Source organism: Xiphophorus couchianus, chromosome 13 (assembly GCF_001444195.1).
Source record: "Xiphophorus couchianus chromosome 13, X_couchianus-1.0, whole genome shotgun sequence".
Classification (NCBI taxonomy): Eukaryota; Metazoa; Chordata; class Actinopteri; order Cyprinodontiformes; family Poeciliidae; genus Xiphophorus; species Xiphophorus couchianus.
Window position 1 is genome coordinate 9,564,832 of NC_040240.1, and position 15,362 is coordinate 9,580,193.

The 15,362-nt window shown below is 35.7% G+C and overlaps 1 protein-coding gene across 2 annotated transcripts in view; it reads right to left on the reverse strand.

Annotated features, from left to right (window-relative positions):
- Positions 1–15,362, reverse strand: part of vps50 (VPS50 subunit of EARP/GARPII complex) — a 110,432-nt gene that overhangs the window by 12,145 nt on the left and 82,925 nt on the right. For both annotated transcript variants that reach the window (XM_028036317.1, XM_028036316.1), the window contains one exon: positions 497–645. In XM_028036317.1, the coding sequence (XP_027892118.1) occupies positions 497–645 (149 nt within the window). The remainder of the gene's footprint in view (positions 1–496; positions 646–15,362) is intronic.

Genomic DNA, 15,362 nt, shown 5'->3' on the forward strand with positions numbered 1-15,362 from the left:
GTGACCTATAATGAAGAGGTCAGAGGTCATCTGCTGCCATTTTGAGTAACAAGTTAAGATAAAATGAAAATCTGCCTTATTTTCTTCTTTGCAAGGTTTTACCTAAGATAGACTGTCACCTCTGCAACTTATCTCTTTTGTCTTCATCATTATTGTTCAACAATGCACTGATGTTTAGCTTAATTTTGAACAAAGGTTCTATTAAGTAGTGCATCTGTTTTTGTAATTGTCAAAGGAAATACAACTACACAAATAAATAGAGGGTGTAAACAGAACAAAGAGTAAAAGAGTGTAAGGGCTTCATATAAAGATAAAATCAAAGTGAGAAAGTTTTGATTTGTTAAAATTAACACAAGTAGGCATTAACACAATACATCAAAAGTAGAATTTGATAATTGGCATGTTGCATCATAGTGCCCAGACTACATACCAGATGTCTTATAAATGACTTATTTATGAAATGCTGTGCCGTAGTATGATGCGCTATGCTGCTTACAGAGACTCGGTGGCCACCACTCTCTGTGCCAGCCCATAGAGAGTTCCACTGTCTGTGAGGATCACCATCTGGCTCAGGTGAGGACTGGGGACCTTCTCCTTCCTGTCCTCTGGGGGGCCATGGACTCCTGCATTCTCCCCAACAGGACCCTGGAAACAAAAAAGACACAAAAAGAAGCAAAGTGAGGGTGAAATCGTAAATATCCCAAGAAACCTGCATAATCTAATAAATATTAAAGGACCACCCAACGAGGAATACAATACATGGAACAATGTAACAACGCAAAGCGATGTGAAAATGTTCCTTCAGCCTTTATTTATATCTGTTTAACCCCGTTTATGAATACTTTGCTGGAGTCTGTTAATGTTTGGACATGTGGCTGCTAACAGGACACAGAGGCTATTTGGATATCATTGTGTAGTTGACAGCAAGCCTGTCATCTAGTAAAGAAACAACGAGTGATACGATGACTTTACAAAGTAATCATAAAGGCGGGCTCACACTGAATCATTTTGTCAGCTAGAGTCAACATACAGATGTAAACTTGGAACTGTGAGAACGATGACAACACAGGGCTTCTGTGCTTGTGCCCACAGTTAAACTTCCAGCGATGTGTAGTTTCTTGCATACAAAAACGATTTTGAATTCAATCAAACTTGAGGGAGAAACTAAACTAACTCAATCTAAAAATCTGCTGACCACACATTCTTCAAGTGATCAAATGTATCTTCCTTTTTGGATATCTTTCAAAACACCTCTTTATCCAACAAGCTTTTTATCCTTTCATTTAAGAAGCAGCAGAAATAGAAAACGAAAGAAAAAATAAAGTCAGCCCGAGTCCCTTCCCATCAATCATAATTATCTGTATCTGCAAAAAGAAGTCATGAAGTGAGGCAGATCATCATAATATATCTCTAAGGCACGTCTTGTTGCTGTAATGGATCATACTGGCATACAGAGATTCAACACTGTTGTTGCCGCAAGCCTCTGTAAAACTGCCTCTAAAAGACTCGGAGAAATTATGCAGCTAGTTAACAAATAAGAGCTTTCAATGAAGAGCCACATTGTCCACTTAGATACGGTGATCCTGTTCAGCCTGAATTTAATCATGACTGCGCATTTTCTGTCTCGCCCCGGGAAGCTTTTATAGCTGAGGCAATTCCAAGTATGGATTGCAGAAGAAGTCTATTTGAGGACTGGGGAGTGAATCACGGATCAGTTTAAAATAGTGGTGGGACTCGATGAGTGTCTAATTAATCACAATTAACCAAAACACATATATGAACAACATAAGAAACATTTTCAAGTCAAGAAGCAATTTTTCTGCTAAATGACTGAATAAATACACAAATGAGCTCAACAAGACATTGTTTTCAATCTGTTATTTAGGTTATTCAACCATCAGATTGATGAACAGTGTCATTCTACCAGCTTTCAAGTGCTTCAGGAACCCCTGATCACTGAAAAAATATTTGTTTAGAAATGTGGACTGTGAACGGTAACACAAAGTTGGAGACATCTGTGCTTGCTCCAACATGTTTTGCATTGAGACGGTACTTTTTGCATGAATAACTTTGGTGATCGGCTAACTCTTTTTTGCACAACTCACACACAATAATAGACTTTTCCAGCATCCCATCAGATTGGTTTTTGAAGCAAAAATAAACCCCAGTGGGCCAAGAGAAGTGAATTTGTTGTTTGTTGATTATGTTATATTTACATTGAAGTAATAAATTTTATTAAGATGTTAAAATGACCAGTTGATTGTTAGTAAAAAACTTGACACTTTGGAAACATAAAATTATCAAAACTTTTACAATGTAATCACTGAGTGGTAGCAAGGCAGATTAGGGCAATGCAGAATTAGTTTCACTAATAATAAGGAATAAACTTAATATAATGCAATTATTTGGTAATACTATGCTGATGTTTTCACTCTAAACAACACAAAGTTAATAAAGGGGATTCATTCTTGGGGAAATAAATGGCAATAACCAAATAATGAAGCTTGGATGGATAATTCAGATTGTTGCCTCCATTCAGAACCATGTCAGTCAGGAGTGGTCACTTCTAAATTAAGATTTCAATATATTTAAAAAAAAAATCAATTTGAATAATACGTTTAACTTGAGTGTGTTTGTTAGTATCAATTGAAATGGATCTACTTGACTTTGAATCTGCCCATGGGATTGGATTGACTATTTTTGTAAAGTGTCTTGCGACATGTGTTGTCAATTGAGTTTATATGAAAAAAACTGAATTTAATTGAATTCTGCCCTTCATGCAACTCATTTTTTCCAGGTTGTTTGTTAATGCAAATGATTTCCTGCAGTAGACACAGAGAAAAATATGAATTTATTCATTCAATCATTTCCTTTATTTAACCAGGTTAAAACCCCATTGAGATCTAGATATCAAGGGCGTAAACTGACGAAGTAACAGTTTTAGTTTATATTACCAAATTACAGTTACAAGAATTACTATTTCTTTTAAAAAGTAAAAGGCCTGCTTGGGTCAAGGTTAAAATACTGGTATCATGAAGGAGCACTTCATGATACTAAGGGTTTGGGGCGAAATGTTGTTGTAAATCAAGGAAGACAGTTTTTAAAAAATACAGCTTGTAAACCTCAAAGAGCCAACTATTCAGTAAAATAAGTTAATGTGACAGTCCAGCATACATACTGCATAAAAAATGAACGGTATGTAGCTCTGGAAACAATTTATAGCTCAGATCTGCTGCTGCCTCCTAATATGTGAAAGCTTCAACCTTTCCAGAAACTTGAGGTTATCTCTCTGCAATTAGTTCAAACATGACTGCTGCACCATTTGGCTGAAAGTCATTCATAAGATTAACATGTTAACATTTTTAATGATAAGATTTTATTTTATTTAGGTCGAGAGACGACGTTCTTCACTTCGAGTTCCTCAAGGTTTTTTGGCGTTTGTGCATTCATCCGGTCTTGGAAAGAATAGTTATACATATTTTTTCTCTGAAGTAAGGCTTTTAATTTTACTGTAACAACTCATGCTCGGTCAGTTATAATTGGTAACTTTACAATTTTAAAGCACTTTATTATTTACGCAAAACTTAGAATAAACCCATGATAAACAAAGAAAACTGATTTATATCAAGTTTATCATATACCAAATTAATTTTATTTTGGAAACATAACTCCCTTCTAAAAATGCTTCCCACTTCCACACACACACACAAAAAAGCGACTATATAAATCTGCTTTATGCAACGGTAAATCTGTCATTTTGGACACTGGATTCAGAAAAGAGCCATCGCCGCTGAGAAAGGACTTCTCAAAAGCATTTCAGCTGTATCAAAGAAGATAAAAATAAAATATGTGCAGGGGTTATGGAGTAATTGCCAGAAAGGCCAATAGTAAGATTATTGAACAATAGCAAATGACTCAACAATCTGGAAAATAAACAATAACTGGGGGCCATGTGTTCACACAATGTGGCAAACAGAAAGCAAGTGATATGCAAACTGTAAATCAGGGTTTAAAAAAAAGAAGCATGTCTACTTGTATAAACATTTAAGTATTAACAAATCCTCAGTTCATTTATCAGCTCATAAATTTATGCAATATACCTATGTCCCTATTAGTGGCGGTTCAGACATTTCAGGGGCTTTTTATCTTGTAATTCAGTCAAGCAAACTTATGTGGTCTTGCCTAATATCACCATTACCAAACAACAATTTACTTAGCTGCAATAAAACAAGTGGGATGAAAACACATTAACTTTATGAGGGAGGTTGTTTTTTGTGGACTAAAAGAGGAAGCTTCAAACAGAGAAACAGAATGGAAAATGGTTATTCTGTTTGTGACAGTAAAGACTAATTTTCCCAGAAAACATGTCTTATTGCAGTTCTACTATCAATGTTTCTGAAGGCTCCTTGGAAATGGATAAATATTTTAATGACGATAATGTCGACTTTTAAGAAAAAAACGGAAATTTCTTCTCTAGTAAGTAGCCATTGCTGCTAAGCAATCATCTCTATTTCTACCAAGTCCAGTTTTTCTCTCTCTCTTTTACATCAAAGTATAATTCAAAATGTTTCATCTCTCTTCCACATGCATGTTTCTCTTAAGGAAAAGGAGAACCCCTTTTAAAACCAACCACTCCTATTGCCTTTGTAATACACAGTAATAAATAGTTGTTTCTTTTTCATAACCAGATCAAAAGTAATAACAGGACTGCAGGGACACCTCAGTTAATACAAGCAAGTCCTCAGAAAATGGCAAACAAGGTAAACAAAGGAAAAAGCAAAAAAGCAACAAAAAAAAAGTAAGAAAACATTTGTGGCATTTAACAGTATATGTAATGTTTTGTTTTTTTAGTTCTGCGCCAAAATAAAGTCCCTTATTGTGGGACCGGACAACTTGGACAACTTTTCTTTCAAAAAGCTTCTCTTTTTAAAATATTTTGGACAAAATGAAAAACTACATTTTATGCAAACAAAACGAGGCCCAATATCCAATATTACCTAGTAATATTACTTACTGACACAGCATAATTCCTAGCAGATACATAATTGGATTTGCTAAATCATTTTGGAGATTTTAAAGTATGCAAATTCTTAGGAAAATTGCTCATTAAAACATTTGAAGCAGATACTTAATCTACAAATGAATTTATCTGTCATGCACAATGCAATCTGGCAGTTTTCACTATAAATAAATTAACTTAAAGCTAATTTATTGTTCAAATATTGAGGCAAACGGTTATTTTTTGTAAATCTATTATTCCTAAGAGTACTCTTTCTTTGCATATTCATTCGTCGGTCATATTTCCTGTACCAACCTCAGCAGTCGTTGGCTTTTTTGCGGTGCAACAAACCACAGCTGGTGAATCTTCAGACTTATCATTAATGAAATTTGAAGCAACAATTCCGCCTCGCGTACTTTTCTTTTTTTATCTTATTTTCTCAAATATAAAACTGCACATGCCATTATGTTTTCACTGTTATGACCACACTCAATCAAAATGGCAGATGGGCTCGATGGGGGGAAAAGTAAACCAACACCATGTGCTTCCTTCTTTGCCAAGTGTGTGTGCAGAAGAATGCCATATTGGATAAATTAAGTTTCTTCCATGTATTGTTTTAAAGGGGCTGAAAAAGGGGAGATGAGACAGAGCTTTCCAGATATCTTGACTTATTAGGATGTGGCCTTTGTTGGATTTACGTTCAGCAGCTGTTAAAGATATAAGCAGGAGTTTGTTTCTTTTAAAAAAAGTGTTAATTTTTATTTTTTCTGATGCCAGAAAATATAATAAATGCATTGACTATAGTTAGGTCCATTGACTTGGACCATAAGTAAGCAGTGTAAATATGGATCAATATTTAATATAAAGTTGAAATGCCAATGACCATGACAAATACAAGATCACTCATGAAAAAAAAGGAGCCATCGTGATATGGGTGAAGTTTGTGCATTATAAAGTCATGGTAAAGTACAATTCTTAATTCTTCTTTAGTTATTGATGTTTTACTCAAGATAAGAGCCAAGAACTCATTTGGCCAAAGTAGGAAGTCAAAAAGACATGTCATCCTCAAATAAAATGTCAGTCTCAAGAATACAGTTTTAAAGTGAAAAGCTAAACATGAAACTTTGATCAAAAACAGCTTAATAATCCCCAGATGCTTATCTTACTGAACACTAATTGAATGTATCAAAGTAAAACTTTATTACCCAAGAAGGCATCTGGGAAATTGAGACACTGGGCTGTGTTAGTACAACAGAGCTACAGGGACATTCCACTATTTTTCTCACTGCATCATATATATATATATATATATATATATATATATATATATATATATATATATATATATATATATATATATATATATATAATGCTTCATTTTGCAGATGAAAAGCTCTTAGAAATGTCCCTTGCCTCGCAAATTGAGAGCTCAGATCTCACACTTCTGCAATAGTGTATTGTTCTCATAGAGGATGGACAAAGAAAGGAAGGTATGGCTACTCTATGAAGAGCTAGAGTGACAGCAGCAAAAAAAAAGAGACAAGCTCTTAAAAAGTAGCAGAGTACTAAAGATAGCATATAATGCTGCCTATGTTGAGATCCTGTAGCTCCTCAATCAACAAGCAAGGGAGTAAAGATTTTCAGGCACTTAAAAACCTTTAGAAGCCATTCCAAAAGAAGAGATGGCTCACAATAGCGAAATAAAGAGGCCTACACTACAGGAGGTTCAGCAGCAGTAAGACTGGCTCTGAACAAAGCGGTTCCTAAAAAGAAGGAGGTTATGTCAGATCAAACTACAGGAGTTTAGCAAGTTTAACTTTGAGAAACCTTCCTCTCTTTGTGTTGCGCACACAGGTTGCCTTTTAAAAGGTTCTTTAAGCAATTTTATCCTTCATTTGGCAACTTCATTATGTGGTAGTTAAGTCAGTGTGTCTATGGGAAGCAGTGGAGCTTCTTATTTGTCACAATAAATCCGTGACAATAGTGTTAAAGACGGCATTCAAGGACTGCTGAGGTGCCGACCTGTGGTCTTATATTAAGTTATTTCTAATAACTGTTGGGTTTAAAGTGAAAATAGAAAGCCATTTTAGTAGCATCAATACTAAACAACAGAGTTTAAAGTATTTCATTTTAATCTTCTGAAGTTGCGCTTATAGTTTAACAGAAAACTGCTGAAAGTCATCAAAAAAGGCAAATTGTGCCTCATTTTCCTTGATTTTATAAAACCACTAACGCTGTAAATTTGCAGAGAAGCTGGACTTCTCTGTGTGTGTTTACACACTTAGGCAGAAAGACGTCCTTGTGTCATTTCAGTATGATGAGGATAGCAGCTCTTTGTTTCTATGACAATAACGCATCATTTTTGCAGCTGTTTCATGACAAACTGCCTCTGCCTCCTTGCTTTCTATTACAGCCTTTATCTGTGAATTCACTATTTATTCAATATCTCCTGTCACCTCCGCCTCCAAACAGAAGATGCTTGACATCAATCAAACTTGAAGCACCTCAATCTGACAGCTGCAATAAAAGAAGTATTCACATTTGATGGCAAAATCAAAGTTAAACCTTTTTAAGAGCTTATTTGCAAAGTTGTGATTCGAATAATATAATTTTACAAGTTTCCTTAGAGAAACGGCGTAAATATCTGTGACTTATTTTTTAGCAATCACGCCAGACACGTTTTAAAGCGTATTGCAGACAAGCGTTTAAATCTGCCTGATGAGATACCTGTTATAGCTGGTTCAGCATGGCAGAAAGGCACAAGCTGAGTCTCCTATATCCAGAACAGTCAAAGAACGATCCATCTAATGAGAACGCTCCATTAGATCATCCCTGAAGTACATCAGTAAGTGAGAAATAACTCAATCTGAACTCAAAGTGACAAAACATACCCTCCCCTTTACATTAGAAAAAGAACTTGGCAGAATGTGCCATGACACCATAAAGCCAAAAGACACTGTGAGGATCAGTGTGTTAATTATCTGTCTGGCACTGACACTCCGAACTGGTTGTCTGGTTAATGAGCCACTTAAAAGATCCCCTAAAATTTATAGCTTCGGTCTTTTATTATTTTACTTATATAACTGAGGCCATGCTGCCTCTGAATGTGTCTGAATAAGACATAACAGTAACACTTGCATAACAAACAAAGTTTTAATTTACAAGTTGTTCCTGGCGCCGATATTTATATTTCTCAAAAACAATACAAAATAATTGCAAGGCAGGTTTTAACTTCATTGAGCTACAAATAGAGGATTCAAATTAAACTAGTGGCAATATTTTTAAAGAAATGTGTCTTACTAACATTTTTTTATATAAAAAAACCCAAAAGCATTTTCAATTTATCTTAATGATTCATAAGTAAATAAAAAATATTGCTACTTTGAAATTATCACAAAAATATAAAAATAAAAGGATAAACCTAAGAAAAACTGTATTTTGAAAGCTAAGTTCAGCCTAAAACCTTAAAGCTGGAGTATCTTAAGTTTCTCTAAATTTCTACACACTGCTATTCAGCTGGCTGAAATAAGAGTTTATTTCCTTTAAAAGGTAAGATAAGATAAGGTAATTTTATTTATAGAGCACATGTTCAGCAACAAGGCAGTTCAAAGTGCTTTACAATAATTAAAAAGAAATACAAACAAAATAACAAACCAAAGCGAAGAAAGAAGAAAAAGAATCTAGATACTCCTATTCAGGGTTGCTAGATTAGTATAAGTAAGTATTCTTTGAACTTTCTAAACATGCTCTAAATTTGTAAACGTAATGAGTACTCCACAGTTTCTAAGTAATAATAAAAACTAAGCATTCCTGTTATGGAAGATTTTTTTCTTCAAGACAAATTTCCTATTAAGGTAATACTGTGAGAGAAGTACAGCTGCCCAGCAACAAGCTACAGTCATTTTAGTCGACTGCATGGTGGCTGCCTGAGCAGGCAAACAGATTAAATAACTGGTTCATTATACCTGTGTTACTGTCTGAAGAGTAAAGTAGCAAAATGTATTCACTGCATAAAAAGCACATAAAAGCAACTATTAAATTTACCAGGATGTTTGTTCTGAATTTGGACTACAGCATTTGTACCCAAATCAAAATAATATGACCCATTGCAGATAACACTAATATGAATGCAATAATATGCTACTTTAAAACATTTGCAGTGATACTGGCGAAAGCAACAAAGATAGGTTAATGTGATTGTACCAATTCAGTTATGCAGCGTATTAAATTCTAAAAATGTTGGCCAAGAACTGGGATGAAAATTACAAAATGTTAGGATGGGATGAGAAAACTCAAATAATAAGAATAAAGCTGTTTGTCTCCCATCAACTTCTATGATTTCAGTATGGCCAATACAAACCCAAGCTATTTCACAATTTGTCTCCAGCTGCATTTGTTAATTTAGATTCGTCCCTGAATAATACCTCTCTAAAACATAAACACCTAAGGAGTTGAAACTTTTATAAAGCTGGCAAATCGTTTTTGCCTTCACAAGACCTACAATATGTTTTAGCATTGAAGACACCAAGCGATAACATTTTTCAGGTGTTACTCTGTCACCGACTCCCTGTGAACAGAATTAAGGGTCTTTGACAGAGAGATGCTGTTTTCACACAGTTTGGTTCAAAATTCTCAACATGTTGTCTGGCACAGGTCACAGGTGTCTGCAGCCAAGTCCCCTGTTTTCTTCTTCCACATTTTTACCTTCATAACAAGGTATGAACACAGAATATTTTATATATATACAGTACAGACCAAAAGTTTGGACACACCTTTTACTTCAATGAGTTTCCTTTATTTTCATGACTATTGACATTGTAGATTCACACTGAAGGCATCAAAACTATGAATAACATATGGAAATATGCACTAAACAAAAAAGTGTAAAACAACTGAAAATACCCCTTATATTCTAGTTTCTTCAAAGTAGCAACCTTTTGCTGTGATTACTGCTTTGCACACACTCTGCATTTTCTTGATGAGCTTCAAGAGGTCGTCACCTGAAATGGTTTTCACTTCATAGGTGCCCTGTCAGGTTAATAAGTGGGATTTCTTGCCTTATAAATAGTCATGAAAATAAAGAAAACCCATTGAATTAGAAGGTGTGTCCAAACTTTTGGTCTGTACTGTACATATTTAGTTTTTTTTTTAAATAACAATTGAATGGAGGTTCCAAGTGTGACTGACCTTTACCAGGGTCAACATATAAAACACACAATTTTCAGTGTGTGATCAGTTATTCACAAGAAGGCTAAATATACTGACAATGGTAACATGCTACTATTCAGTTAGGTTTATTATTAGGGACAGAACATAATCTACTAGCTAATTAGGTGATTCAGTCCCTGTCTAAGCATCTTCTGAAACATATGCCTCTAAAACTACCAAAACAAAGGGCTATTAGATAAAATGTGACCTTAATCCCTGTCATTTATGCACAAATATTTCCAAAGATTTCTAAAATCATTTCATGATTCCCATTTACTTAATTTTTCTGATAACTACAAAAAAGCAGCACGTCCTCTTCAAAGCTTCATGAAATAGGAAAAAACAAACATTATCATCAACAATTTATATAAAAACAATTTATTTTCTGACTTTGATGCCAGTCCTAAATTGTACCTGCCATTGTTTTTTTGAAGACTTGAAGATTTGAAATTACTTTCTTTTGCCAAATAAACTCAACGACCCTTAAAAAAAAAACAATACTGCTATCAATTAAAACCCAAAGCTATGCCTTCATCTGTACATTAGTCAACAAATGTTTTACAAAGGTCTACTGTTCCAACAAGAGGATATGAATAAACATAAATCTGCAATAGCAATATAGTAATTTCAGGCAATCTCTGCAATTGACTGCAATTATTGTTTTGATTCACTTTCTTTGAAGCTGACTAATAGAGAGGAACCACCGCAAAGGTTTTTGGAAAGTCTTTTGCTAAATCCTCTGAGACTTGATGCCATCCACCAGTTGAGAGACAACAAGCTGCTTAAATGTTTGCCTTTGAGAATCACAGTATTCTGAGCCAAATTACAATTTCCCCATGCGGACCAGGAGCTTTAATAAAAGTCCCAAAGCTTCAAATACTAAGATCTGCCTAGCTGTAAAGTTAGGAAACTAAGATTCAGAGAAAACATGACTGAAAACTCACGGAAGGATCTTAAAAGAGATAAAAGTAACATTTTAAATTAAAGAAGAAAAAAAACTGGGATATTTCTTGATAATGATCTGTCCCTAGAGTTTTCTTTCAGAGAGATCAAAGGGATGGGGCTAGAATATTTATCCAGCTGAGGAAGGATTCTTAATAAAGATAAATTAAGACAAATGACTGCATGTGTGTGTGACCAAATGTTTGTAACTTTGGTCTAATGGGATCTGTTCGCAGCTAAAGAAAAAACACAAGGGACATGAAATTCCTGTCACGGAGCACCTCAGGGGAGAAGTAGCACCAAAGCTTTGAATTGATCAGGAATAACATTTCTTTTCAGGAGCAGAAAAATGTTGCTGCTTCCCAGAGAAAAATGTGAGCAGATTTGATGTTTTTTTTTTTTGAGGGTTTTTTATTTTTTTTGCAGAGAAAAATGCACTGAAGTATTGAACAGAAAACAACCAACAAACCTATGGTTAAAGCATAAAACGTCTTCAGAAACCCTAAGAAGCATTATAAATGCAGCTTATTTCTGGAGCCTCACCACACGACACACAGCAAAGACAAACACTCGGCTCTAGTTTGTTGTTTTCAGCTTTAAGTCAAGAAATAAACAGGGTTCATTTCGAGAAAATAAAACGGTAAATAAAGCAATAATTTCAATCCCACTAGATGTTCTACAGCCAATATTGATAATCTGCAGAAGCCAGTAATATTTTAAAATAGTAATTATGACAAATTAAAAAAAAAAAGAGACTGAAAATTTGACAGATTCAGGGAACCTGCACAGAGCAGCATTTTGTAACTCTGCTTTTAAGACTGCGTCATGCTGGGAGCTGAAAAGTTTTGTCTGACTGTGAGTGCCTCAGTCTTTCATGACTGACTGCTCAAATCTGCTCTATAGAAATCTATATCCAAAGTCAAATAGACCGGCTGCAAGGCAATTACTGTCAAGTGGTTCCTATTGCGACTCTTTGTCACTCTAATACTTGAAATTTGCCTTTTATTAGATAAGTGTCATGAGGAATTAGACCCTTCATTTATTTTGTGCGACATCGGCTGCCTCCCTTAGCTTATCTTGGGTAACTTTCTCTTTTCGCTGCTGTTGGTTCTTTCACCTTCTCTGGGATGACAAACAACCAAAACACGGAGACAAAAGCTCCCCTTGAGGCACATGGGATAAAACAACTAAACAGGGATAAATCAAAATGACGTGTATTGAGCTGTGGTGGGGAATAAACAGAATGTAAAATACACGTGAAACGATTTAGACCAAAGCATTGGACTTGATTCCTCAGAGTGTGTCACAACGTTATGTGTGAGGACCGAAGGTGAAGAGGGAAAGCTGAGTTAAATCCCCCAGCGGGATAAACTGTGTCCAGGTCAGATTCACAGATAAGCAGTTTGACTGAGAAAGCGTGCACTCCCTGGTCCTCTGAGTCAACAACAAAGCGCAAGGCATGAAGATTTCCCGACAGATACTGGAAAAACACATCGACACTTTGGCTCTTAATTATGGTACATAATTCCTGACCAAAATGGTCCTCTCTGGAATAAAAGACACACACTGATACATTTCCAAAAGAAGTAAATATTTTCAAGTAAGACTGAGTTTGAAATTTAAGGGAGATTTCAAAAGAATTTGCGGTGAGTATTTCCAAAGAACAGAAAATAGTCTACAGGTGGAGAGCAATTAAAACAATCGTCCAGATTTGGCAGTCAAGCAACTTTACTCTGAAGGCAGACTGCAAGATGCTAAAGGAAATCTAAACAAATCTAGAATATCATCGGACCGACAGCAGGCTGTTTATATTGTTGGTATTGAAGTGTATACTTCTACAAGGGAAAGAATCAAAACTGAAAAATGTGAAAGTAGGAAACAAGAAGTCAAGCCAAAAGTCTGACAGAGAAAATCTAGATGAAGAACAACTTTTTTTGGAAAGATAAAACTGATATTATTTGGTTTAAGACAATATACAAGAAAAGAAAGCTCACAAATAATAAAGCTTGAAGTGTCGTGGTTTGGGTATGGTTTACTGAAACAGGACTTGAGTAAAGTACTGCTTAATATCATAGAATTCACCATGAATATTGATGTGGTCCTTAAAGAACATTTGAGTATTTCCAGCTAATGAGATTTTCCACTGAGCTTTCACTACAATCTCACGTAATTTCTGATTTCGAAGTTACAAATATAGCAATATAATCACACAGATGGGTCCAACAGTTTGCCAAAGAGCAGATGGATCTTTCCTAAATTGAGAAGTCAATTACCAAGACGGACTATGATGCCGGCTCTTCTGGAAATGAGTTTAATCATATTGGATAATGCAAAAATTGAGATAAAAATCTTAAGATAGCATTCAATGAGCAGTGTGTGTGCGTGTGTGTATGTTGCCTCCATCTACCCCAGTAAAACAAACGCCAACTACAACACTGTCAAAGGATAGATGGAATTCAAATTCGCTCCAACTAACGTTCCAATTTGTCTGCCGACGTTCAGATTGTATCAATCTGTGTTTCTTTTCTCGCCTGTCAGTGTGACTTTTTTTGTGTGCATCTCTGCCTGAATCTGAGCTGCCAGAATACTGATGCCAACACAGAAATCATCAGACTTGTTGCTACTCTTTCAGTGCCAAGCTGGGTGAGGGGGGGTATGAAGTCAAACTCCACGGAGAAGTTACATTCCCACGAGCAATCAGACAAACGCATGGAGTCGGCTCATCAGACTTAACTTCAGCTAGCACAGAACTAAAATTAAACGCAATCTCGAGCTATATGATCTTATCTTCTGTCCTGGCCTGATGGCGAAGCATGAAAATAAATGCCTCATTGTGCTTTCAGTCACAAGCACTACCAAATTTTGGACCAGTACAAGAAGATGCTTGTGAAGAGAGTTAAAAGGCATGAAATCACTGGGCACATAGCTGTGGAAGAGGTAGCGATAAGACAAAGATAAGATCAAAAGAGAGAATTAAAAGATGAGAAAAGATACTAAAACAAGTAGGAGGAATGAAACACTGAATACATCTAATCCAAGAACCGAGAAGGAGTAGAAGGTTGGTGAACCCGAGGTGACTTCTGTTATCAGCTCCCTCCAAATGCGAGCCTTTGTCAGCTCTCTTCATGACGCCGCCTGCAGCAGCAGCAGCAGCTCTCAGTAGCTGTCATGGCTGAACTTTCTGGAAGTGTCGGTGTGACCACAGATGGGTTTCACTGCATTACTCAAACACATCATGGTCAGAGAACATCTCCTCGAGGAACATCACAGGACAGTTGGAAAACTCGGCATGTAAAGAAGTTGATCAACTGACAGACGATAGCTTCATCTCAAAGCTGCACTTTTAGGTCCGGTGCCTGCCACAATTATTGGCTAATTTTGAGTTTAAAAAATGCATCATTTATGGCAGCAGCTCTGAATTCTTATTGCAAAATTTGGGGCAAAAAATAATAAGAGGAGGGAAAAACCCCTATAATATAAATCTATATAATATATTTTGTGATCACAGTTATTGGCAAAGTCACTTCTTTGGCCATTCAGTTTTGCATAATCTCTTTTCCTCTTTATCTCTTTTTAAGAGAAACACCATCACAGACTCTCCATTTAACTTTAGATTAGGCAGATTTTTCCCACCTATTCAGCACGTTTCATGGGGAAAAGCATAATTTCTAATTTTTGTTTTGTCCCTTAACCAACAGATATGTTTTCAGTTAAAGTCCCAGCAGAGTTCAGCAAGCTGCACATGTGATGATTTGAAAGAAAAAAGCCTTTTCGTGGTTTGCCTTGCTAACAACTAACGTACAGACTTTTTACTGCAGTTCTCCAACAGAGAGTTTTTATCTCCCCTACCATTTTCTTTGCTATTTATCCTGAGGTAGTAGGATGAACATGGGTCCTCTTTCCCTTTTGGAAGATTGGCTAAGAGAAGTGGGTAGCCGTTACACAATATTCAGAGAAATAGTATCAAAGATTTCTAATTAAAAGTACAGAGACCCACTGATAAACTTAAAATAATTGTGGGATGGATTGACGAAGTGGAAAAAACAATACTCAAGCAATTCAAATTCAAAAACAGAAGTGCTAACAACCGTGGAACACACGGTCTTAGACAACACAACACACCAGAAGTTTCTCCCAATCCTCCTAAAGTTGTCCAAACAATCTACAAGAAATAATCAAAGTTCAAAGAGAGAAAATTTGAAATTAAAGTCTC